Source organism: Bos mutus, chromosome 21 (assembly GCF_027580195.1).
Source record: "Bos mutus isolate GX-2022 chromosome 21, NWIPB_WYAK_1.1, whole genome shotgun sequence".
Taxonomy (NCBI): domain Eukaryota; kingdom Metazoa; phylum Chordata; class Mammalia; order Artiodactyla; family Bovidae; genus Bos; species Bos mutus.
This window is the reverse complement of record NC_091637.1, coordinates 56,653,424-56,681,276: the sequence shown is the minus strand read 5'-3', so window position 1 is coordinate 56,681,276 and position 27,853 is coordinate 56,653,424. Positions and strand designations below refer to the sequence as shown.

At 39.9% G+C, this 27,853-nt stretch overlaps 1 protein-coding gene across 2 annotated transcripts in view; it reads right to left on the bottom strand.

Annotated features, from left to right (window-relative positions):
- GOLGA5 (golgin A5) overlaps positions 1–27,853 on the bottom strand; it is a 28,814-nt gene extending 961 nt beyond the window's left edge. The window contains exons 1-12 of one of the 2 annotated variants that reach the window (XM_070357874.1): positions 27,669–27,853; positions 24,984–25,560; positions 19,470–19,694; positions 18,197–18,416; positions 17,620–17,743; positions 15,702–15,905; positions 11,278–11,448; positions 8,449–8,577; positions 6,177–6,275; positions 5,224–5,449; positions 3,180–3,285; positions 840–903 (exon numbers count right to left, since the gene is read on the bottom strand). In XM_070357874.1, coding sequence (XP_070213975.1) covers positions 840–903; positions 3,180–3,285; positions 5,224–5,449; positions 6,177–6,275; positions 8,449–8,577; positions 11,278–11,448; positions 15,702–15,905; positions 17,620–17,743; positions 18,197–18,416; positions 19,470–19,694; positions 24,984–25,530 — 2,115 coding nt within the window. In that variant the 5' untranslated portion in view covers positions 25,531–25,560; positions 27,669–27,853. Of the gene's footprint in view, positions 1–839; positions 904–3,179; positions 3,286–5,223; positions 5,450–6,176; positions 6,276–8,448; positions 8,578–11,277; positions 11,449–15,701; positions 15,906–17,619; positions 17,744–18,196; positions 18,417–19,469; positions 19,698–24,983; positions 25,561–27,668 lie in introns of both variants that reach the window. The other variant, XM_005907627.3, reaches the window with a different exon arrangement.

The window sequence follows — 27,853 nt, the reverse complement described above, 5'->3', positions numbered from 1 at the left end:
TAGGACCTGCTGATCAATTTTCACTAACTCCCCCAAGGTGGTGATGACGTGAGGAGGTGCCATGACGAAGCACCTCGCACACCAGATGTGCAACATCGCATCTCATGCTCACAGAGGGCGCCTGTGATCCTCATGATCTCCCGACCCAGACGTGGGCACATTCTGAATCCTTTATGATGTTACTCAGTTTTTTCTCCTTTTGCTCTACTACCCATCCCTCTCTTATTAAAAACTTTTTATTTAAAGGAGTAACTCTTCCCTCTAGTGGACCACAAGGAAATTTCTAGGTGTGCTTTTATTTCAAGAAAACTGCCCGTCTTAATTCAGTTCAACTACTTTTAGACAACCCCACTCCGAACAGTTAGTGGGCTCACAGAAGATAAGACATAGCAGCCAAACTATGGTAAGCATTTTATTAGACATAAGAAATCTAAAAGAATATACATTAACTTTGAGATCCCTTTAGGAAATAAAGCAAAACTTATGGAAATAAGCTTTACTTCAAGATAAAAATGAAGTCAATTGTTTTGTATTGTATTTTTATAAAAATGAAGTAAATTGTTTTGCACTGTATTTTTATCATTTGAGGGGCTCAGAAATAAAGGTTAACTATTAAACTACACTAAAGTTTTATTATAGGAAAAGCCTTTGAGCAATTTAATTTTTAGACATAATGAATTATTGACTTTACTTGCATACTTTAAGAAAAAAAGTTATCAGACATGAATTTGATACGCTTTCAAAACTGACTGCTAAACATTTAATTAAAAAGATGAGCAGCTGAAAAAAACTAGTTAAAAATCAAATGCAGCACTGTTTCCTCAAACAAGTTTACTTACCATATATATAATCACAAAAACTCGTGCGATGGGATATCTTCGCAGAAAAATTCCCAGACGGATGCTGAGCAAGGGGTGGGGGTGGAGAGAGAGGAGAGAGTTACACTCAAAACACACGTTTCTGTGATAATGTCTCATGTTTTTTGTTTTTAAAACTTTACTCATTTAAACTGTGTGGCTACCATAAGAGAAACATTTTGTTTTATAGTATACTGTTAAGTGATTACTTGTAATAACCATATAAAATATCATAGTAGTGAACAAATACTTAAGGAAATGGCAACCCACTCCAGTGTTCTTGCCTGGAGAATCCCAGGGACAGGGGAGCCTGGTGGGCTGCCGTCTATGGGGTCGCACAGAGTCGGACATGACTGAAGTGACTTAGCAGCAGCAGCAGCAGCAAATTTTTACCACATGCTACTTCTCTTAATTCTTTTTTCGATATTAATATTCTAGATATATTTATTTTTCATAAAACATTTTAAAATTATTTTTAAATTAATTATTTATTTGACTGTGCTGGGTCTTTGTTGCCTTGCCTGGGCTTTCTCTAGTTGTGGCGAGTGGGGGCTACACTTTGTTGCATTGTGAGGGCTTCTCTTGCTGCGGAGCACAGGCTGTAAGCACATGGGCTGTATGCACACGGGCTGTAAGCACACGGGCTCCAGCAGTTGCACCACGTGGGTTCAGTACTTGTGGCGCACAGGCTTAGCTGCTCTGACATGTGTGGAATCTTTCTGGTGGAACCCTTGTCCTCTGCATTGGTAGATGGACTGCTATGCACTGTGCCACCAGGGGAAGGGCTGGATCTATTCTGTTTATTACTTCTCTTCAGTTACAACTGTAGAAAGCAAACTTAGTCCCTTTAGCAATCATTTTTCTTTTAGGAACCAAAGGCAAGTGTGAAGACATGAACAGGAAAAGAGTCTAGTTGGAATTAACCTCGATATAACTAATCTAGGAGCTTTTGCATGGACAAGGCAATCGCACCCCACTCCAGTACTCTTGCCTGGAAAATCCCATGGACGGAAGAGCCTGGAAGACTGCAGTCCATGGGGTCACTAAGAGTCAGATACGACTGAGCGACTTCACTTTCACTTTTCACTTTCATGCATTGGAGAAAGAAATGGCAACCCACTCCAGTGTTCTTGCCTGGAGAATCCCAGGGACGGGGGAGCCTGATGGGCTGCCTTCTATGGGGTCACACAGAGTCAGACACGACTGAAGCGACTTAGCAGCAGCAGCATACTTGTAAAAGGTTCAAAATTACAGAAACCCAGGTAAACACTTCAAGAATGGGAAGCATTATGACATTCAGACCTTACTGCTCATGTCTTTTTCAACATTTTTTCCCTAAGACAAATACATGTACAAATACACCTTTCTTCTAAGACCTCTGCTTCTTTCATTATCCTTAACACAATGCCTTGTATATATATTCTCTAAAAATTAATATGTACGTTGAACTACTCAATAGTTGAAATAGATGTGCTCAATAATTTGGAGACAGTAACTATGGCATCCAAAGCCCATAGCTTCAGGAATTCAAATTAGTAAATCACTCTCCTTATTTTTAACACCATAGCTCCATTTTGACACAAAAAGGTAAGAAAAGATTGCTCTATTGTGCAACAATTCATTTAAACTATGTTTTATTACAAAAACTAAAAGGCCAGAGAGTTTAGCAGGTTATTTAGACATGAACTTTCTCAAGGTGATATACATACACTGGCAAAACATTTTCTTTATAAGGTGGATGACTGCTAGTATAAAAAGGTTTTTTTATAAATATACATAACATATATATATAAATTATGCTATGTATATAGTATATATTAAAATCAGTACTATTCATTTGTATATATAGCATCTTTTACTCTAATCCTATGATAAAGGAGATAAAATGTTCAAATGGATGTATTCACATGACAGAGGCTTTCTCAATAAAATTTAATGAATTTTTAAATAGAGTTTACTATAGAAAGGAGAGAAATGGTCAGGGTTAATCACCTTCAATAAAATACAGGCACTGGCAGACCTGTTAAAGGAATTTCATGACACTGAAATATCATGAAAGGAGTCAGGCAATCATCACTTTAATCATCAGCTTGGGAATCCCCCGGTAGCTCAGTGGTTAGCACTCCACACTTCCACTGCAGGAGGTGTGGGTTCCCTGGCATGGAAACTAATCCCACAAGCCAAGTGGCGTGGAAGTAAGTTAAGTAAGTAGGTAAATAAATGAATAACTATATCAGCTCTGCTGGACAGGACTCACTATGAAGCCACTGGAAAATGTTATAAAAATACGGTCCATTGCTCATTGATACTGGCACGGCTTACCTAAATTGGTCAATTGAACTAGCAGCTTTGCGGACTTTCCCATACATTCCTGCCAGATTAGTTTCTGTGTCATTAAACAGAACAGGAACGTTTCGCAGACGTGTGCCTGTATAAATAAGAAAATAATTAATGTACAGACACCAAATCAATTTTCTAACAAAATTATAGTTGAATTGTATCGGGTTTCCCTGGTGGTTCAGATGGCCAAGAATTTGCCTGCAATGCAAGAGACCTGGGTTCAGTCTCTTGTCGGGAAGATCCCCTGGAGAAGGAAATGGCAACCCACTCCAGTATTCTTGCCTAGGAAATCCCACGGACAGAGGAGCCTGGTGGGCTACAGTCCACAGGGTCACAAAGAGTCAGATGTGATTGAGTGACTAATACTTTCCCTTTCATACATTATATTACATGTAGAAGAAGTTCTTAAGGCCAATTTTTAAGCAATATAACCAAAGATGAAAACATTTTTTAAAGTTAAAATATTTAAACTTCCATATCCACAAAAGTCAAAATTTGAAAACTAAGAAAATTATTTTCCCATGAAATGATAAAAAATTAGCATTTACCAAGTGTTGGCAAGAGGTAGCACTAATGGGCACTTTCTTCCTGGGCCAGCAAAAGTGAGGCTGCACACTCTTTCTACAAAGCTAGTAACTCCCAAATCTGTATCTCCAGCCCAGGCCACCCCCAACTCCAGACTTGTCCAAGCACCCGTTCCATCTACATGTGGACGTCTGGTGGACACCTCTACCTAGCACGCCCCAAACCATCATCCTGACTTCCTGCCCTTGCTGCCAACCTTCTCTTCCTGCAGTTTTCCCTAAGTACACAAACACTTTGATTCCTTTCTCTCAAACTCCACATCTGATCTGCCAGCAGTTCTATCTGCTTCCCTTCAGATAAATCCTGAACTCATGCCTACTGTCTCCACTCTGGTCTGAGTCACCAACATCTCTCACATGGGTTAACACCAGGGCCCCTCCCTGGTCTCCCTGCCTCAGTGCTTCATTCTCTGCAGTCTATTCTTGGCGCAGCAGCCAGAGACATCTTGTTAAAATAGACAGGCCAGCTCAGCCGCTGCTCTCCAGACCCTTCTATGGCTCCCTCTTTCATTCAGAGTGGAAGTCCTGACACAGCCTCAACAGCCTCCTCCCGAGTCTGCCTGACTCGCTCAGTCTACTCCAACTGCCCTGCCCCCTGCACTGTGCCAGTCATGCTGCCGCCTCAGGGCCTTTGCACCTGCTCTTTTTTCTGCCTGGAATACTTTTTTTGCAGATCTCTTCATACCTACCACCTTACTTCCTTTGAGACTTCAATAAAATGCCACTTTTCAATGAGGTCTTCCTTTGCCGCCCTATTTGGGCTATTACCCCATCCTTACACCTGGCACCTTGTACATCTTTTCTGTCTAACTTTGTCTTAGCGTGCATCACCATCTCACACAACTTGTTTACTCTATGTCACCTCCCCTGTAGCCCCCCACGACACCAGAATGTAAGATCTACAGGACAGAGATTTTGGCCTCTTTTGCTGACGACTGTATTTCTGCAACAGCACCTGATACTGAATAGGCCTTCAACATTCTTCAGCATTCTTCTTGATCATGTACTTTGAGAATCTATACACTTCTCTACTTAAATTATAGAGCATGGATATACTCATGTGACTGACTGTATATTAACTTTAATATTCACAGTTACAGTTTTTAAAGCAACTTTTACTTTAAGGGTCCTGAAAGCCCCTCTCAGGTGAATTATTTGTCCTTGACAGCCTGTGAAGTGTCCTTGGACCTTCTTCTCCAGGTTCCAAACGAGTCAGGGATATTAATCAGCCCACTGTCCAGTTCTCTAATGATCATATCAAACAGTGTATAGACCAAGCGTCACATCAGGAGAAAAGCGGGTGCTCTGCTGGATAAAACTTTTTTTAAACAAAAATGTCTTTCTGTAACTTTTCAGATCATGTTTGAATTGGCAAGGTTGGAAATTAAAGCAATGAAATATTCCTTGGAGATTCCTCACCCCATGCCCCCCTTTTTTTTTACCTTCTCCACTGTCAACTCCAGCCATGTTAATAGAAGACCCGTTACTACTGCTTCCGGCAGCAGAGTTTATCTGCTGCTCGAGGCGCTCCAGCTGGAAGACCAGAGAGTTCTTCTCTGTGCTGAGACTCTCCAGCATGGTCTGCTTCTGGATGAGAGTCTCTGTCAGCTGATGGAGTCGATTTTCTAACTCGGACTGACTGCTGTTGCTTAGGGTTTTATTGGTAAGCTGAAAGGCAAGATGTTCATAAGATTACTGTAGCAAATGAGAGGCACAGAACGCAGAGACCATATTACTGCATTCCCGCAGGGAATCCAGGGCACTCAGTGGTTCTTCAAAACTCTACAATTCTTTCACCATCGAAAGAAGCGATTTTCTAACTGTTATTCAGGGGGTCAGGAAATCAATTTGGTGGGTCACAGTCACCACTTACAAAAACAACAATAGAACAGAGTAGTACATAGAGGGCACAGCACACAGGGTGTTATTTTGTGAAACTTCTGTTTTGGTTTTATATGTATAAGTGCGTGTGAGTGGGAGGCACAGGTTATTTTTTATGTTTTGCATTTTCAGCTAAAAAAAAAAGTAACTTTAATGAAAGACCTATTAGTAAGAAGATTTATCACTGGATCTTTCTTAGGAAACCACAATTATAATACTGGCAATCAGCAAAACCACTGATGAGGTTATAAGATATGAAACTCTAGAGTAATTAATCGCTCCTCAGGTGACTGGTTACAATATACTTGTATAAGAAGCAAGCCAAAGAATAGAGCAAATGCAGAGTCAAATGGCAGTAGATGAAAATTCTGTATCAGGTTGAAAAATAACATATCATGACTCCAAAAATAGGACTCAGGTGAAAATGTGGGGGGGCGGGGGTCTTAATGTATCCTTAAAAAAATATAGGTTTTACAATGATACCTTTTCCCAAGTTGTGAATACTGTTTCATACCTGATTCCTGAGTTTTTGAATTTCATCTTCTCGATCCTTAATCCTGCTTTGCAACGTGTTCTTTGTTCGATACAGATCTTCTTCTATGTAGTGGAATTCCTACACAGTGAGGCACAAATGAATAAAAGCTAAACCACTGCTCCCCATGGCATCTCCAGTACCTGGAACAGTGCCCAACACAAAGTAAGCACTCCATCAACACCTGCTGCCTATATACTGAACAGACTTCAGGAGATACAATGACAAGTTAGCCCTTCAGCATGATGTAGCCATCTGTATATGATGGACTATCTAAGCACAGGTTTTTATTAGTCATATATGTTTCCTTTTTTCTTGGGTAGATTATGTAGAGACAGAGCTGCTTGATCATATAAGTGAATGCCTAACATATTGGAAGAAAACCTGCCAAACTATGTTCTGAATGTTTTTCAAAATACCTGTACCATTTTGCATTCCCACAGGACGATGAGAGAGTTCCAGTTCTCCCACATCCTTTCCAACACTAGGTACTGCTCTCTGTAAGGGTGGCTATTATGGGGGCGTGTAGTGCAATCTCATTGTGGTTTCAATCTGCATTTCCCTAATGATTTTGAGCAGCTTTTCATGGGCTTAATTTTTTAGGCAGTATCCTAAAACTGTTTTATTCCATCATTGATGAAACGAGAGAGGGAAAAAAAGAAATACCTCCAAATTCACTAACAACTGCATCAAACTAGTTTGTACAATGGACACAATCAGTAAGAGTCAGGTCAGAATTAAAGAGTAAAGCGATGATAGGGAAGAAAGAGTAAATCATTAACTAAGCACCTTCAGAAGCATTACTGAACTGCAGACAAAGCAAAGGGAGCTGAATGAAGAAGCACACGTGACATGGGCTCAACCTGCTCACTGCACAGGTTGAAAAAACCGAGATAAGTGAGAAGAAAAATGAGGAAGGTATTCAGGTAGGGGAATCGCAATTTACAGGAAGGTTTGCTGGTTTCTTTTAAGCTCTAGGCTAGCACAAAATTTAAGGCTGAAAGTACTTAAATTATTTTAAGGACTCTTTGATCCCAAGATTAAGTACTTCCCATCCGGAACATCTGATTACCAAATAAACAGCCTAGAGCTACATTCAGTTCCATTTTCCTCTACTTAACTCCCTCGTCTTAGAAAAGGGCACTTCTAGTGGAGTGGTAAAACCATCCGTCACAGTAAAATGAAAGTTATCCCACTAAACATCAAGAACATCAAATTCTTGCCTTTTAATATAGACTTAAGTAAATTAAAATGCAATTTCTGGAAGGACAGCTAATCCTATAACTAAATTATCTAAGACAGTCTATGATGTACCCTACAGATTGTTACTCAGTGAATTTTTCTCTTACTACTCAGGAAACAATCACTTTCATAATAAAAACAAACACATCTTTAAGAATAGAACCAGTTTCAGAAATGATAAATCCTAATGAAAAAATTCTTAAAAAGAATATAAATAGGCAAAGCTGGAAATGTTATAAGTGATGCACTGAGAAATACACAAACAGCTTTCTCTTTTGTAAAATGAAAAGCACAGTGATTTCATTGTGAAGATGAAATACGATAATGTATACTAAGTACCTATAATAATGATGTTACTCAGTAAATTATAAATGTTATGAATATTAAATACAGATTCTTATTGTGAAAATGTGGCTATAAACATGTTTAACTCTGTTAATACTGAAACTATCATATAAGTACATTAAAATAATATAATTTGGCTTGGAGAGCAGACAATTGTTAATTGAATAGTGAAATATAATTTTAAGCACGATTTGTAAAAACAGCCTGTGACAAGCATTTTTTTCTCAAACAGCAAGAGCAGTCTATAATGGCACTAATGTCGTATTTCTATTTCTAGTAAATAAAATTTACTATTGCTTCTAGAAAGTAAAAATGTGATACAATATGAAAACCAACTGCTGTCATTAAGTGTTCTAACATACATACTCTGACAAGAAGATACAATAAAATATAGACAGGGCAGTAGAAAGAATTTTGGACTCTGGGACAGGAACCCTGGATTCTGTTCTCCAATTAGCTGTATGATATTAGGCAAATCTCAAAGTCATTCTATGTCTCTAAGTCTCATCTGTTAAAACAAACAATGAGGAGGATGGGGTAGTAATAAGGTTGGAGGGACCTCTAAGCTCAAGCTGTAAGAGTTTCAGTAAGCTGCTTTACTAGAAATCACCTCATATGACTGCTGGTGAACAGTCTTCCTTGGGAATCCTCAATCAAAAATCCGTACCTGCTTCTGTCGGTCCAATTCCGCCTCTAGTTCTTGTTTAGCTGCTCTCTGACCGGCTATTTGGTCTTGCAGATCCTGTAATTGTTCTCTTGCTGATTCTGCTTCACTCACCTGCTGAGCCTCAATATCCTAAAAAGATGATCGTTACATGTGAAAGCAATAATGAACTGTTTGGCTCAGTATTTACTGAGTGGTCATTATGTGCCGTAAACGGGACTCAGCAGGCACTGGAGGATGAAGATGAATGAGACAAACACAGCCTAGAAGGAGCCCATAAGCTGACCCCTCATTATGTACCATGGCAAACGGTGAGAGAAATGAACAGGATGCTGCAGCAGAAACCGTTCGCTTTAATGGGCATGAGCAGACTGTGGCTCACTGGGAGATTTCCCTCTGTTCAAAAGCTAACAATTTCAAGAGAAATAGAAATATAACATCAAGAAGGACTTCACTGCCTTAGTCCCCTAAAACTGTAGATTATCATTAGTTTCTGTACATGTGTGGGTATCAGAAATCAACACACAGTAAAAATACAACTTTTTTCCTCATTTCATGAGATTAGCATATTATTTTCTTTTTTTTCTTTTAGCTCTATTACTATTCTCTGTTTTTACATGTCCCCATATTTCTCCTTCTAACTTCTTCCTTTGGTGTCACTTCTCACTTCTTCATATCACAAAACCACCTTCTGCAAAATCCACCAGCGGCAAAGAACCCTGCTTTCGCTTTCTGTTTTCTCCCTCTGTGGGGTAAGCCCGAGTCCCTTCATACAGTACATGGGACAAAAGCTGGCATCTCAATTTTGCTTTTCATCTTTTGGTACACTGTGTATACACGCTCATCTCCACAAACTCTGCACTTCACAGATCATTTGAAAAGAACTGATAGATTAATGATCCTCCCAGATAATCAAAGTAAAGTACTCTTTCACACAGCCGTGTGGACGTAGCGGCAAACAGCAATAAGTTAAATTATTTTTCCTTACCATTTTTGGGGTTGTAGAAAGTAGTCTAATCTTTGTTATCAATTTGACTAAATCAGACGAATTCTCAAGAGGCAGGCAGTGTGGTTAAAGGTACAGAGTCTGGCATGAGACAGACCAGGGTTCTAATCCTGGCTCTGCCACCTTACGAGTCACAGCAAGTTATTTCCTTCTCCACACCTAGATTTCTTCAGACTGTAGAATGAGAATCCATCATCTCCTTCAAGGGGTTAAAAGAAGGAAGAAATGCAAGGAGATATGTCGAGTGCTTAGTGCAGAGCGTGGCACTTGAAGCGCTCAGCAAATGACAGCTACTACAATCACCAACAATTCTTCCATTTTGCCAGACCCAATACTATGGCCCTTATTATCAGTTTCATAAACTTCTTGAGAAAGGGTAGAGATGTGTCAATGTCATCAGTGATGCTGGGGTAGGGATGAGATATTAAAACAAATCATATTTTCCATCTCACCAAAAAACATGGAGTATATGAAAAATATACATGAAAATATCCAAAAGTTTAGTGTTTATTCAATTTCAAACTCATGGGATGAAGTCTTTGGAATTCAGAATTATTTATAGAAAAAAAATCCTACAGTTTAAAGGATAATAAGAAAAAAACTCATAAATAACAGCAGCTACTATTTACTGAGCCTGTTACATGTCAGGAACAACGCGAGGCCCTTTATACATAGGTTCCCCATAGAACCTTGTTCTCATCTGCAATTTACAGAGGAGAAAACTACAGCTCAGTGAGAGGTGGTAGTGCTACAAGGTAACAGGTCTGCTGCTACTGCTGCTGCTGCTAAGTCGCTTCAGTCGTGTCCGACTCTGTGCAACCCCATAGACAGCAGCCCACCAGGCTCCCCGGTCCCTGGGATTCTCCAGGCAAGAACACTGGAGTGGGTTGCCATTTCCTTCTCCAATGCATGAAAGTGAAAAGGGAAAGTGAAGTCGCTCAGTCGTATCCGACTCTTAGCGACCCCATGGATTGCAGCCCACCAGGGTCCTCCATCCATGGGATCTTCCAGGCAAGAGTACTGGAGTGGGGTGCCATTGCCTTCTCCAAGATAACAGGTCTATTAAGTGCTAAAGCCAGGATACAGGATCTGCATCTAGATCGGACAGTCAAGCTTATACCCTAGACAAGCCAGCCCATTCTTACCACTTCCACACTTTTCACTGTTGTTCATGTACATCTTAAAAAATCAATAATTTCCTAAGTTGATGCATGATAAACATTCTGGGCAGACAGATTTTTTCTTTTTTTTAAAAACAGAAGGCTCATTATCGCATACTTTTTCTTTCTCATCCTCAGAGGCCCCTCCTATGTCAAAGACCCTTGTTTAAGTTAAATAAGTGGCCCAATTTTACCTTTAGATTAAATATGTTAATTACACATAAACAGTAAATTATAAGAAAATGCATGAAACTATAAAAGATCATCCCTAAGCCCATTCTAATATTAGAACGCATCCTTGTTTTAGAAGTAAACCCAGATCTACTTTGTTTTTAACTACTGGGATGTTAGATCCAAAAAATACACATTCTGTCTGGTTCCCTGTGTAACTCTGAGCCTAGAAGATGCATGGCACACGGCAAATACTTGGTATTTGTTGAAAGAATGAGTCGGGTTACCTATGCTTCTTATTCCTGTAACTGTAAGTCGATCAATGGACAAGAAGCCTGCTGCTTTCGATTCAGGTACTTCTATCAGATAACTAATATCCCCACAGTTTCACACGTCACTAATCCCTCCCCCCAGACACAGAATCCGTCCCCTCTCACACCACTAACACCTGGGGCTAAACGGCTGTCAGTGAAGCTGCGCTGCGATGACTCTCACCTGTAACTCGGATCTCAGCTGGTGTATCTGGCCCATCAGTTTCTGTATTTCCTCCCTCTGCGTCTCCTTCTCGTGCCGAAGTTCCTCTAGTTCCACGCTGTTAGCAGTACTGCTATCTAGGCCTTCAAAACCAGATCCTTCCTTTAAGCTGTTAATCAGTTTTTCTTTAGACTGTCATAGAAAAAAAAAAAATAAGCAAAGCAGAGATTAGCTTGTACACTGAATATCATCTACCACACACCAATTAAACCACGATGGGAATATTTCAATTATATTCTTCATCAGAGAAAGTCCACAGAATGTTAAATCTATAGGGATAAAAATGAAACAGAGCCTTGCTGTATACTGTTCTTGGACTGTGGTCCCCAGGACCACGTCACTGTCGAAAACTTATTAACAAGAGTATTCTCAAACTTTCTCTTCATTCTTTCTTATGCTTTTTTCCCTCCCATTATATTCCACTCAACAAATATTCATGGACAATCTACAGTGGGTTTCGCACTATGCTAAGTGTTCTCTGTGATATAAATAATGTCTCTCACTCCAGATAGTACCCTTTGCCTTAACAATAAAAGAGAAGTGGCAAATATCCAACAGAAGGCAGTAAACACAAGCTGCGAGAAGGCTGGATGGAGGAAGATTACTTGCGGAGTTCTGAGCAGGAAAAACCACTTCTGGCGAAGAGAAGAGTTTACTAAAAAGACAGCTCTTATACTGGTCCTGGAAAAAGGATAAGATTTTAAAAGGTGTACAGAGAACAGAGGACAAAGCATAAAAACCCAAAAGCATGAGAGCCTGAAAGTATTCTGAGATGTGGTCAGATAGCATGTTAGGATCAGTTTTGGGGGGCCTTCAGATGACAGGCTAAAATGTTTGAATTTTATTTGGGAGTCTAAAACCAACTGCCAGAAAGTGGATAAGGGAGTGCTATGACCGGAGGTGTGTTTGAGGAGGGCATATCTGGGAGTGGTTTAAGGCAGCAGTTCACAGACTATGGTTGATGGGCCAGGTCTGGCCTGTGACCTTTCTTTGTACAGCCCACTAAGCTAAGGATGATTTTTACATTTTCAAAGGATTATAAAAAAGTAAAGACAAAGAACATGTGACAGAAACCACATTCAGCCCTCAAAATCTACAATATGTACTATTTCACCCTTTACAGAAAAGGTTTGTTGATCCCTAGTATAAGGATGAGTTGGAAGAAGAGATTTGAGGTGGGAAGACTAGTTGAAAAAGTGCTATAATCTAAGGCCAGTAGAGCAAGGACCATTGGTTCCTTCACTTTAAATATTAACTCTCTTCCATCAAAAATAGTTTCTCCTTTTTATGTGGTAGAATTACAGGTGATGTCTGCAAGCTTTTCTGCATTTTTCAAATTTTCTATAACAAACAGGATTAGGTCTATATCTCCACACCTCCATGTGGCTAACAAGCAGTCCTCTTTACTGAGCTCCAGACCTGCATTTCTGATGGCCTTCTTGATACTGTCACCTCAGTGCCACATCAGCTTTGCAAACTCACCATAATTTATCATAATCTTCTACCCTAACCTGCTGTCCTTTCCATTTTCCCTTTGGGAGTTCAGGGGCACACTCAAACCAGAAACCTGGAACCATCCTACATGCCATCCTAGATGTCAGCTCTCCCCTCACCTCTTCGTGGCTACCACAGTTCTTACACCCAAATCTCATCATGCTGCTCAAATTCTCTAACACCTCTCACCTCCTACCATCACCTATAGGATAAAATCAAAACTCCTCTGCTTGGTATGCAAGGTTTTCCACAATCTGACATCGGCTGTCTTTGGGCCTTCCCTCCTGTCTCTTGATCTCTAACACTTGTTGCTCTAGCAACAGAGAACAGGTGCAGTCCCTTAAACATACTATGTTCCCTCGGGCCCCCTTTACTCTGGCACGGGCTGTTCTATCTGAAATCTCTGCCGGATCACGAGTTCCCCTACTCGTCCTTCAAGTTTCTCTTCATCCAGATCTCCAGTGATCCCTGACATCTCCAGGCAGTTGTTAAGGGCTTCTTCCTTCAAGCTCCCACAGTGCTGCATCAATAATTTCATTATATCAATTGCCTCAGTGTCGTCCCACTAAATCAAATGCTCCCTTAAGAAAGAGGACACATCTTTTGAGCTCAGTATCCTTAGCACCTATCACAGTGCAAGTGAATAGTTAAGTGCTCAATTAAGAACCCTTTAAATAAATTAACAAATTACATTTATGAAAAGCAGAGATATTACTTTGCCAACAAAGGTCCGTCTAGTCAAGGCTATGGTTTTTCCAGTGGTCATGTATGGATGTGAAAGTTGGACTGTGAAGAAAGCTGAGCGCCGAAGAATTGATGCTTTTGAACTGTGGTGTTGGAGAAGACTCTTGAGAGTCCCTTGGACTGCAAGGAGATCCAACCAGTCCATCCTAAAGGAGATCAGTCCTGGGTGTTCATTGGAAGGACTGATGCTGAAGCTGAAGCTCCAATACGTTGGCCACCTCATGCGAAGAGTTGACTCATTGGAAAAGACCCTGATGCTGGAAGGGATTGGGGTCAGGAGGAGAAGGGGACGACAGAGGATGAGATGGCTGGATGGCATCACTGACTCGATGGACGTGAGTTTGAGTGAACTCCGGGAGCTGGTGATGGACAGGGAGGCCTGGCGTGCTGTGATTCATGGGGTCGCAAGGAGTCTGACATGACTGAGCGACTGAACTGAATACAAATAATTATATAGAAGAGTTTGAAGGAGACAGATATGATATTTCATAGAGGTAGAAAAAAAAAGGTGTTCCTAGCCAATAGCAGGCAAGGGCTAAAGTCAAAACGACACTATGGTTTCAAGCTTCACTTTCTAGGAAGACAGCAATATTATTTACCAAAACAGGAGAATGAGGGGAAAGCTGATTTGGGGTTTGCAATACCACATCCCAAGTAGAGAAGCACAGCAGGCATTTAGAAACCAGGTAGGAAGTCAGGGTTGGAGCCATGCTGAAGTCACATCAAGTGATAGAAGCAAGAGTAAACGACAAAGCAAGGTAAGAAAGAAAACAGCAAAGTAAGAAAGAATAGCAAAAGAGGACAAAAGAAGAGCGCCCAAGAGAAACAGCAGTAAAGAGAAGACAGAGCTGAGGCCGTACAAGTAAAATTACAAGGCAACTTTCAAGAAGGTAGGAGGGTGCACAGGGTCAAAACATTCTACCAAAATCAAAGTGGATGGAAACTAGTAAGAGGACAGAAAATATTTAGGTCATTAAAGACTGTGAGAAGACAATTTCAGAAATGTAATGGGGACAGAAATTACACGAAGGAGTTAAAGTTAATAGTTCTAAAATGGAGGAGACAGAACACTAATCCTGACAAAGTGAAAGTCACTCAATCGTGTCTGACTCTTTGCGACCCCATGGACTATACAAATACAGTCCATGGAATTCTCCAAGCCAGAATACTGAAATGGGTAGCTGTTCCCTTCTCCAGGGGATCTTCCCAACACAGGGACTGAATCCAGGTCTCCCACATTGCAGGCAGATTCTATACCAGCTGAGACACCAGGGAAGCCCAAGAATACTGGAGTGGGTAGCCTATCCCTTCTCCAGTGGATCATCCCAACCCAGGAATCAAACCAGGGTCTCCTGCATTGTAGGTGGATTCTTTACCAGTTGAGCCAAAAGGGAAGCCCTAATTCTGACAAGTTTGGCATTAAAAGAAAGGAGGACAGAGAAATGGATCAAAGTGATCAAAAGGGCCAAAAGCGATGTTTCTTCCACCATAGGTAACTAGGGTTTCAAGATCTGGTCTTTGTTCTTCTACCGAGTAACCACATGCTCTTGAGCAAGCGGAGCCAGAAGAAGGCAGCAGAGACAGAGACACAGAGGAAGACACAGGACAGACTTAATGGAGAATGGGCTTAAATGAGGTGGAAGGAATCAACGTACAGGCAGAAAAATTATCCAAGGGGAGTAAAAAATGAAAGGACATGTCTTCCCTCTGATATGAAAGGCAAAGAAAAGAGAAGTTGAAACTTACAGTCTTGAATTAATTAAAGGGAAGGTGGAAAGGTGGGAGAGGAGATCTGAGAGCGGGAGGAGGCCTAGGCCAATTGCTCTGAAAAATTCAAAAGAGAATCAACGAGGGAGAATAGATCCACTGTTAAAGACAAACACTGATATTATCATGGTGATTAAGGTGACAGGTTGAAGACCTGAACTAGGTGGTGGAAGGATGAATTTTTTTCTTAAAAGGAAAAAAGTGGTGGGAGCAGGAAACATTTCATTTTTTTAATAATATTTCTAAGAAGAACAAGACACCTGAAGTAAGCCAACCTAGTCAAAAGGAACAAAGCAGCTCACAGATCTACAAAGAGCTTCAGGGAGCCTCTCCGTCAACTGGCCTGCCTCAACATTCACACACGTGCATCTCAGGCTCACCTGGAGTATTCGAGTAGCTTTTTGCTTGTAGTCAGCTAATTCTTGCTTAGAGGAGTCCAAGCTGGACTTCAGCACTTTGACTTGCTGCTGTAGCTCATCCACTCTCTTCTTCTCATCTGAGTGTTTTCTTTCTGCCAGCGTAACTGCTTCTGCCAAATTCTGACGTTCCACTTCCATTTTATTAAGGCGTGCAGCAAACTCACTCTGTGGTAAATTTTTATATCATACTTATTATCATTTTGCTTTGAGAGAGTTTACAACCATCCATTTAGATATCTTTTTTTTTTTTTTTTAAAGTCTGAGAAATCTTTATTGGGCATATAACTCAGTATCTAAGTGAATAAGTAAATGTGTACTTTAGGAAAGAAAGCTAAAACTTTCTATTATTTATCAAATTATCAGTCAGTTTTTTATGCTAATAATATTCTTTTTTTTTTTTTTTTTCCTTTTCTAAATTTTTAAAAGAAAATCCATCCTGAGGGATGGTATGGGGAGGGAGGAGGGAGGAGGGTTCAGGATGCATTTAGATATCTTATGGGATTTATTAGCTCAGCCCATGAAATAGGGAGGCTAAAAAAAAAAAAAGTTCTTCATTTGTTAGGAAGTGAAGCACTGGAACTCTAAGGTTGTGGTTCCCAAACATGGCAACACATCAAAATCAATGAGGAAGTCTGTTAAAAATATAGCCAAAAAAAAGAACAGCCAACCAAGGCCTTCCCTGGGCTCAACTGAGTTGAAATTTCCAAGACTGGGCTTAGAAATCTGGTTTTAATCAGTCTCCCAGGTGAATCTGATCACTTGAATACCAGGTCTGATCTGATACTGACTGATCAATGAATAAAGGTCTACAGAAAACTAGAAAGTCTATTAGAAAACAAAGGGAAGACACAGGCATACAGCTACATCTTCTCTAATATCATGGCTAACGTTTTTCCTTTATTTCAAACTGTCTACTAAACTAGTCAATGTAATTTTTTTTAGCATAAGAAACTTTAAAAGCACACTCTAAAGAACACAAGGTCTGCCTTACTAGCCTAAATTTAGTTCTGAGAATTATTTATATTTTATCCTTATTTTCAAAAGCTGTGTGTGTGTGTGTTAGTTGCTCAGTCATGTCCAGCTCTTTGTAACCCCGTGGACTATAGCCTGCCAGGTTCCTCTGTCCATGGGATTCTCCAGGCAAAAATACTGGAGTGGGTTGCCATTTCCTTCTCCAGGGGATCTTCCCAACACGTGGGATCAAACCTTGGTCTCTTGCATTGCAGGCAAATTCTTTACTGTCTGAGTCAGAGCTGAAAAATCACTAAACTAGATGCAAAAATTCACTTAAGAGTATAATTCTAAATAAATATGATATACAATTTTCTCTTACAAAAAAAAATTTTTTTCTTACAGAATCAGATTAACTTGGAATCAGAAAAGCTTAAATAAAAAGAATAAATGAGATGCCTCAAATTAGCTTTTAATCAAACAATGGTAACGCTTGTTGCGCAATCAAATTAAATGAACAGATGTATGCATCTAATGAATACTAAGTGTTTTAAATGTTCAACATGTAAAAGTAAATACACTTAGCAAGGATCAAGAAAAACAGCCAAATACTTAGTTTTTGTCACAGAAACGAAGTTTTCTGAAATCCACAGCAGAATTTTATTACAGTACATGTGCTATGAATGGTATAAAGTGATTGCTCCTCATTCAAATAATAAAGTAGCCACGGGACTTCCCTGGTGGTCCATCAGCTACGACTCTGCACTCCCAATACAGGGGGCCCAGGTTCGATCCCCAGTCACGGAACTAGATCCCACACGCCACATCTAAAGATCTCACATGTCACAACTAAGACCCAGTGCAGCCAAATAAATAATAGAAATAAATATTAAAAAAGAACACGGAGCCCTGCTGTCCCCATTCTAACCTGCATCTGTTTGTAGCTCTCCTGTTCTCTCTTCAGAGTGGCATCCGCTTCATGCAGTCTCTCCTGAAGAGTTTGCAAAGCTTGATTCTGCAGGCTACTACCCTCACTGTGATCCTGTATTATTCTAAAGGAAAATACATCACTTGAAATAACTTATTTCCACAATATACAAGTGAAAAGGTAGAATAATTTTTAGAGCATCAGCAAATTAGCACACACAAAAAGATGGTTTTGACTAAAACATTGAGAAGTCTTTTTCCCTTTTAATGGACTGTAATCTATATTTTTAGGCATCCAAATACAAGCACATGCCACGTGTTATTGTATGTCAAAAGATTAATGACACTGCACCTCAAGTATTTTAAAATTCAGAATTTGCTAACAGTGCATCTCAAGATTCAAATAATACATCCATTTTTAATCACACACATTTCCAGCATTAACCAAAAGCTACATTTTCCCCTCTTGCAAATTTCCAAAGTGAAAATTTCACAAGATGGTATGACTACCATGTTTATCATTATGTACACTGATAAATATTCCAGCTCATTTTTTCATTATTAATAGAATTAGCTACCGTGATTTTTCACTCTGTAAGGCTTCCAGTGCTTCTGTGCGAGTATTCAGCAGCTGGTCAGCTTCCTGGAGTCTCACTTTCAATACAGCCAGCTGGGAATCCTTCGCAGCCACCGCTTCAGTCAGGTCATCAACTTGGGCTCGAAGTTCTCGAGTTATTCGATCAGTCTTTGAATGGTCAACATTCCACTTCTCAACTCTTGCTCTTGCTTTGTTTAATTCTATTTAAAAAACAAACAAAGAAACGAAAAGAAAGAAGGAAATGTCTCCATATAAATAAACATGTCTTTCTCAGAGCACACAAAGATTCTCCTTTAAATCCCTTTAGTACCTATTGCCAAAATTAGGAGCTTACAAATATATTTGAATTTTTTGCTCCAAGAGGGATCTCCATTTTTCAAGGCCAATACTCATATCTTATATTACAGTTAGTTGGTTGGAAAGGGGCATGAAGTTAGCTGCTTTTCTACACGTTTTTTTTGTAAAGCATTTGGAAGCCAAACAGTAGACAGTAGAGAGCTCACAAGACTACAACAGTGGTGGATTTTTGGAGTTCTGCTATAGATATGAAAGAATGCAAATCCAAATCAAGGGTGGACAATGTATATCCTGCTGCTGCTGCTAAGTTGCTTTAGTCGTGTCCGACTCTGTGCGACCCCATAGACGGCAGCCCACCAGGCTCCCCATCCCTCTGATTCTCCAGGCAAGAACACTGGAGTGGGGTGCCATTTCCTTCTCCAATGTATACCCTAGTAGGATCAAAAGAAACAAAAAATCTGAAGATAAACACTGGAAAGGAATCTGTTTCTTTCCACTACTGTGGCCAAAAAAAAAAAAAAAGTGCTTTGAACCTAGAAAACTGGTGGTGCAGAAAGAGCAATGCAATATAGATCTCCACACCCTTACACCATCTGTAATTGTAAGCCTGACAGCAAAAAATCACTGTTTTAAATACAGAAGCAAACTGTGCAGGGTCTCTGGGAAACATTTCTCTGCCTAAATTCGTCTGGGAAAGAGTGAAGCTTCTGAAGTCAGTTTCACAAGTCTTAATACACCTTCCTGTGCACGGTTTCTAAAGGATGACCAAATAAACCAGTGTTCTGTCTCAGGCGGGTAACATGGAGCATTTCCACATCTGGGCTCTCTATTTCCATGAGATACTACTCTACAAGTCTCATCCAGGACATTTCTAACAGTTTACATGCAATCAAGTTTTTATTATATTTTTGGAAATGCTACATTCCTAACCCTGGATAATTTAGATAAGGCTCTACCTTCTTGAGTTTCCTTGGACCTTTGAAGTAATGAGGCCATTTCTTGATTTAAATTCTGAACTTCATTTCTCAACAATTGGTTCTCCAGGCGAAGGTTAGACAGTTCATGTGATCTGCCATCATCGTTAGGCACTGGGTTGGGGTCAGTACAGGCAGCATTTGATAATACATTTTCCTTTGAAGAATCTTCGTGGGCTTCATGGCCAGAATCTGAATCCTGAGAGGCTACTGTAAGAAAGCAAATACATCTTTGTAACACTGGAACACTCCTCACATATGCATTGGTAGCTTACTGTGGTAGAACATCGTCTGGTTCAAGTTAACTGCTACACTAAAATACCATAAAAAATCAACTTACATTCTTAAGAGACTTCCCTCTGATGAAATCTCATTCTCACACACAGAGTCTCTAGATTTCTAAGGACCCTCAAAGTCTGGATACAATGAATGAATAGTGATAAAGAACAGATAGAAGAATATAGTTCTGGGAAAGGGAAAAGCAGAGATAATTTATGCACTGGGATTTAGGTAAAAACGGTTTTGGTCTCCTTTTTGTCTATGAATCATTTTTGAAAACAAGGATGAAGTTTCAACACTGAAAAATAATGGAAAGGAATAAAAGAACAACTGTGGGTTTCAAGGCAGTGAGTAATAACAGGTCAGGACAATCTGTTACACACCAAACTGGAAACTACATTGCCTTACCCAAAGATATACTCTTTAATTCAGATACTCATTGTTTTGGATTTATCTTGTTTCTAATTTGTTACGAAATATGATGCAAATACACTTCACTTGCTCCCCCAAAATTAAGTATGTGCTAAAAAATGAACCATATCTAAATGAAAAAATTTCTCAATATCTTTAGTGATCAAGGACATGCAAATTAAAACCACAACAAGAACCAATACACACCTGCTAGATGGCTAAAATTAAGAAGACAACACAAAGTGCTGGTGAAGATATGGCCAACTGGAACTCATATTCTGCCTGTTGATGGCAGTGTGAGGACAGACGGGGGAAAATGGGAAAAGTTTTCCCAGCTCCTTATTAAATTAAACACGTGCCTACCACCTGACCCAGTAATTCCACTCCTGAGTATTTACTGAAGAGAAATAAAAACACTTTCCCACAAAGAGAAGGACAAAAATGTTCACAGCCACCTTTATACACAAAAGCCAAAAACTGGAAACTACTGCAATGTCCAAAAATGAGTGGATGAATTGTGGTGTATCCATACTAGAGTAAGATACCACACAATAAAAAAATATTTATATACTCAATAACATGAGGGAATCTCACTAACATGTTCAATAAAAGAAGTCAGGTAACAAAGTATTCACACTGTATGATATCACCTTTTGCTGGTAAACATACAAAGTTTCAGAACAGGCAAAAAGTAATCTAAGGTGAAAGAAACGGTAACAGTGGGTGCTTGCAGGATGTGGGGGGAGATTAACTAGAAAAGGACATGAGGCACTCTCTGTGGCAAAGGAAATGTTCTTTATCACAACAAAGGTGTGAGTTCCATAGATATAGCCATTTGTATTAATACAACTAAGATTTGCACATTCCAGTGTATGTAAAAATGATGAGACAGAGGAAACTTGAATACTGACTAGGTATTAGAGAATACTAAGGAATTATTGGGGCTTCCCTGGTAGCTAAGATGATAAAGAATCTGCCTGCAATGCAGGAGACCCGGGTTCTATCCCTGGGTCAGGAAGAGCCCCTGGAGAAGAGAATGGCAACCCACTCCAGTATTCTTGCCTGGAGTATTTCATGGACAGAGGACCCTGGTGGGCTACAGTTCATGGGGTTACAAAGAGTCAGACATAACTGAACGACTAACACACATACAAGGAATTATTACATTTTTATGGTGATAATGGTGTGAATGATTTTAAAACTTATATTTTTAGAGTTAATAAAATATTTATAGAAGAAATGATATGAGATCTGTGATTTACTTCAAAATAATTTTGTGGAAGGTAGAGGTAAAGAAAGAGATTGAAAATGAGAGGGCATAAATTAAACCAGAATGGCTACAAGCTATTGATTATCATCGTGGGATAAACTGTTGTATGGGGGTGGAGAGGAATGATCAAACTCTACTTTGATATATTTGAAATCTCCAAAATAAAGATATTTTTAATGAATAAAATATGAGAGTTTTAAAAATTACTTTCAATTTTATAAGATTTTAAAAAGAAATAAAGTATATATCCAAGTCTTATAAGATATACCTAAAGCAGTATTTAGAAGGACACTTATAGCCTTAAATATTTATATTAAAAATGAAAAAAAGGAATTAATGAGTTATGCACCCATCATAAGAATTAAACAGCAAAATAAACCTAAAGAAAACAGAAATTAATAATAAAGATCAGAAATTAACAAAACAGAAAAGAAACACACTAGAGAGGCTTGACATGATAAAAAATGATTTTCTGAGAGAAACACTATAAACTACATTGTCAGTACATTTTTAAATCTACATGATGCTGAAACCCATCAAACTGTGCACTTTAGAAGTGTGTAATTTATTGTATATCAGTTATACTTCATTAGCACTGTTTAAAAAAAATAAGCATTTAGCACAATGCCAGATATTGGTATTCCTCAGGTAGTATTTGTGATCAAGCTTTGATTTCTGCAAGGTTACTATAAATGATTAGTGTCTGAGCTAAAATTTCAGCTGTGACCACATTATTTTCCTAAAATTAAATAAATATAATCCTCCCCAAAGTATATGAAATAGACAAATTCTTAGGGAAAAAAATGTAACTTACCAAAAACAGATTTAAAAAGAAATGGAAAATCACTTGAATCAATAATCAAATCTTCCACTAAGAATAGCCCAGACCCTAATGGTTTCACTAGTGAGTTTCAGCAAACATTTACTGAAAGTTAAGTTTGGTTTTAGGTTTAAATAAAATAAACCAACTGATCTGTATACCATATCAGTATTAAGGAGAAAGATTGTGATATCTCAATACTTACAGGAAAAACTGCTAAAATTCAACATAAAAACTCAAACTAGAAATACAGAAAGACATCCTTGACCTGATAAAAAGTACCTAAGAAAAACCTAACACAGACTGAAACAGTGAAAGCATTCTTTTTAAGACAAGGAACAAGACACACAATTGGTTTTCAAGTACTCACCAGTGTAATAAGGCAAGAAAAAGATTTTTTAAAAAGATAAAATGGGTAAGCAGAAAAGTCATTATCCACAGATTATATCATTGTGTTGCTGAAAATTTAAATGAATGTACAGAAAAATACGAAGCCTAAGAGGTGTCTACGTTGCTGTGTATGAGTGCGTGCATGTGTGCATATTTACATAAACCGATATATAGCAACAACAGAAAGTAAAAAATTTAAAGCATACTATTTATAAGAGTTTTAAAAAATATAAACTACTCAGGAATAAAACTAACAAAAGTATGCAAGACCTTTATGGAAGAAACAAAACCTTAATCAAAGACATCTAAAAAATAATTATACCATGTTAACAGAAGATTCTACATTGTAAAAATGCTGATTCTCACCAAACTATCTACGTAGAAGCGATGGACTCTCAATAAAAAGATCACAGAATTTTTGTGGAACTTGGCAAGTTCTAAGATACATATGGAAGTACAAAAGTCTCAAGAATAGCCTATATCAAGAACTTCTATTCACTGAGACATAGAAAGAGGAAAAACATACGATAAAACTGGAGGAGGAGGAGAAAGAACTGTCATATACCTTCATATATAGAGTATCTCTGAAGCAATAAGAAAAAAGACAATGCATCCACAATACTCTGACCATGTCTCAACTGCTGCATTTACTACACTACATGTAGATTATCTGTGTACAAGTGCATCTCATCTAATACACTATAACCCATTCAATTCTGTATCCTGCCCCATTAGGGTCTCAATAAGCATTTGTAAAATTAATCAAAAAATAGTTGAGAAGAAATTTAGGACTGCTTGTACTTAAGTCTGCCAACAAAGGTCTGTCTAGTCAAGGCTATGGTTTTTCCAGTGGTTATGTATGGATGTGAGAGTTGGACTGTGAAGAAAGCTGAGGGCAAAAGAATTGATGCTTCTGAACTGTGGTGTTGGAGAAGACTCTTGAGAGTCCCTTGGACTGCAAGGAGATCCAACCAGTCCATCCTAAAGGAGATCAGTCCTGGGTGTTCATTGGAAGGACTGATGCTGAGGCTGAAACTCCAATACTTTGGCCACCTCATGCGAAGAGTTGACTCACTGGAAAAGACCCTGATGCTGGGAGGGACTGGGGGCAGGAGGAGAAGGGGACAACAGAAGATGAGTTGGCTGGATGGCATCATTGACTCGATGGACGTGAGTTAGAGTGAACTCCAGGAGTTGGTGATGGACAGGGAGGCCTGGCGTGCTGCGATTCATGAGGTGGCAAAGAGTCGGACATGACTGAGCAACTGAACTGGAACTGGAACTGTACTTAAACCAACTGCCAGTGCATGTGTCTGTCTTGAAAGCCCAAAACCCATCTCTTTACCACTTTTTAGTCTTGAAATATAAGAAACATTTTGTTCTTTAAGAGCCAAGACTATGTGGTAGTGGTTTAGTTGCTAAGTTGTATCCAATTCTTGCAACCCCATGGGCTGCAGGCTGCCAGGCTCCTCTGTCCAAAGGATTCTCCAGGCAAGAATACTGGAGTGGGTTGCCATTTCCTTCTCCAAGACATCATCCCAACCCAGGAGTCAAACCCAGATTTCCTGCATTGCAGGCAGATTCTTTACCAACTGAGCTACAAGGGAAGCCCAAGACTGTGTAAGAGTCTTTAACATTTAAGAACACAAGAAGCTACCATGAATTATTAGCTCTATAAAGAATCCCTGCAAGGACTTATCATGTTCATTGTTGTTTTAAAATGTCTCCCAGGTATACAAATTAGCCAAATCATCATGTAAATATCATTTTTGCAGATGAGAAGGTGTACATTTTGAGGTAATTTCGTAGCAAATAAAACAACTGAAAACCAGAATTCTAAGTTTTTAGTTCACTACTAGGTCAATACCTTCAACTCTCCAACTTGGATCAAAGTTCAGTTTCTTACGCTTTACTTCCAGGGAAGGCAGGGGGAAAAACACACCAAAAAACTCACAATCCAGAATCTAAGTGAAATACAGCCTCCTGTCATTTTTATAATACAAATACAAAGAGAAATGAATTAGAGACATTTCCAAATCCAAAATTATATGTTTTCTCCCAGATTTCAAAATTTTCTGGGTAAAGTTACCCACAGACAACATTCAAAAGTCCCTACTGTAACTGTGTATTGACTAACAGTGTTCCACGCCGTCTCCCTTGTTCATGCCACACATTTCAGAGAGCCTGCCCTTCTACCAACAGGGAGGTAACAGATGCCTCCCCTGTCATCCTCCCAGATGATGACAAATGCCGCCAGAACATTTTAGGCTATGATAACACATCCAGTTTGGTTAACTCTAAAACAAACAGAGGCCTAATTAACTACCATGGCTTTGGCTCCCAGAAGGATTTTCTTCAACGGCTTTGATGGTGGTTACACTGGTGTTCACAGAATTGACGCTGGATGTCCGAGAACTCTGCAAGACAGGGGTTTTGGCCTTTTCTTTTTTGATTTCCACTTTCCCAGTAGGCTCCTTCTGGGAACTATTAAGAAAATCAAACAGAAGCTCATCATCAGGTTCTGACTTTTTTCTTCGAACAAATTGGGATGAAGGCCTAGGAGCAGATGCATTTTCAACAGGATAGGAGGTCTCCCCCAAAGTCCTAGCTCCTACTTTTACATTTGCAGTCCCAGCTAAGATGGTGGCTTTTTGATTTCTAATGTTATCAGCTGCTGAGGAAATGTAAGTACTTTTAGATCCCGTCTGGTAAGTCAAGTCCGTATTTTGCTGGTGAAGTTCAGAATAGTCAGTATTTTTGCCATAAATGATGTTGCTGGTGTTCTCTTTTCTACTGAGAGCTGTTGCAGCCCCTTGATCAACTCTGTTTAAAAGATCTTCTGCCTTTCCAGCTAGATCAGCAAACCAGGACATGATGGGAGCAGAATAATCCTGTTGGTGAACCTGTAAAAAGGATGTAAAAGGATCAGTGCGGCTGAGCAGCAGAACTCAGTGGTTAAGACCAGCCTCTGGAGTCAAGCCGGTCCTGGGTTGGAAAGCCTGTTTCTTACTACGCAACTTCCAGCAAAGTACATAACCGAAACGCTTCACCTAGAAAATGAGGAAAACAAGTGTACTTATACTACTGGATGGTTTTCAGATGAAACGATACACCAAAAACATTTTGAAAATGCCGAGCACATAGTAGGCACTCATGTTAGCAGTTGTTGTTACTATAATTACAACCACCACTACTACCATCACTCCTATTTCAACGATGTGTAAATCTTGATGTAAAAAAAGCCACTGAATGTCAAATAATATGGCAAAATTCCAGGACAACCAAATAAAAATAATTTTCTGAAGTTTGTTGTAAAGTGCTAAAACTTGAAGAAACTTCTGATTAATACAAAAGCTACTTCAGTGTTAAACTGCAACACTATCATGGATAATTTAGGTGTGCATATACACATTTAAAACACACCTCCAATCATTTGGATTCTCTGTACCTACCATAGCACATTAGGCTAAGTTCCAAATAAAACAAGATGATAGCATAGCCATTCATGTTGATACATATACTTGGGTACTTATCCAGTGCCGCAATGAATCAAAATAATGAAATAACTAGCTTCCATGACGTAGGAGAGTAGTATATAAAAAAGTCAACAACCATTTCTTGAGTGTGCACACTGTTTCTTTCGCCTGCGGTGCTGGCATTCTTTCACAATTAACTCTTTCGTTCTTGGTCTTCACCCAAATGTCATCTGCTCCAAAACCAGCTCTTTCTTCCCATCTAAATTAGGTTCTATCATTGTCTGTACACACACCATTCTCTTCCCTGACAGCCCTTCATGTTTTATACGTATTTTTCCCCCTATCTCTCCCTCTTGGGGAAGGAGAGGAAGAGAGTGGGTAGATAAAGGCCATGTCTTTTGCTCACCAGTGAATTCTCAGCATACCCTAGGCACCATAAATACTGCTGAATGGAATTAATTTTTTTTAGATGTCCTGCAAACATTATCTTTAGCACACATAATTTTCACAACCACTGTTGTGAAATTTCACAACTGTTAAGTAGCAGTACCCTCCCTTTTTTTCCATTAAAAAAAAGGTGGGGGGAAGGTTTAGAAAGATCCCAGAGTTTAGACAGCAGCTCAGACAGGCAAATGTAAGTCAGCCAAACCCACTTTTAACCCCTGCCTTCTCAATCTAACCTACCAGTACCTGAATAACCTCAAGAAGAAACTGACCCCCTAAACCTGTTCCTTACAAAACGGGATGATTACATGACTGTGTATTTCACAGAGTTTATGTAAATCAAATGAAAATGGAAGTGACATGCTCCCAAACATATAAAACTCCCTACAAAGTATTTATTATTCCCAAGTAAACACTGGTGGTAATTAGAGGGCAAATTATCTCTCCTAATAAGGCGATCAAAACATATTTAATTTCTTCCATCTTGCCTGCCATCTTAAAGTTTAAAAGGACTTTCAAACAAAAGCCTGTGCCTTAAGACTGACTACCCAATTAAAGGTTAAGACGGGCCCTGGGCATTTCCTCCATGGACAAGAGAAAAACTCCAGCAGACTTCTGAGGTAGAATTCTGAGGTCATTCTGCCCAGTAAATAAACGGCCCACACCGAGGTGAAGAAACAGGGCGAGGGCGTGGGACAGGGACGGGTCGACCGACTGCGGGGGCAGGGCCTGCTAGCCGGCCAGGTGTGAACACGGAGGAAGGGAGGTTGGGGGTCAGCTGGTCGGTCCCCTTGAGTCTGTTGTTGGGATCTCAGGTAGGCGAGTCCAGACCCCCAACTTTGCTTCCCACCCACTTCGTTGAGCCTCTGGAGGGGGAAGACGGGCCAAACCAGGTTGAGGTCGCGGAGACAGGAAAGGGGAGGGCACCAAGCAACGTCCGTGGAGATCCAGGGGCCTCCCCTCCCTCTTCTTGAGCCCCTAGCTGGGCGGAGAGACCAAGGTCTCCGCCAAGGGGCTGCCGCCCCCGCCTCTAAGGCCGTTAACGCCCCAAAGGAACCCATCGGGCCGTAGGGCCCCCGCGGCCGCCTCACCTGAAGGCTCTGCAGCGGCTGCACCGCGGCCTGATCACCCTCCCGGGCCGCCCTTCCTCAGCAGCGGGCCGGGAGAGGGCTCAGGTTGAGTAGACCGGGTCCCGGACCTGCCACGGCCCAGCTACTCTTCCGGGAGACGTGGAAGAGCAGCGAGGACCCCAAAACAGAGTGCCTTCCGAGCTGCC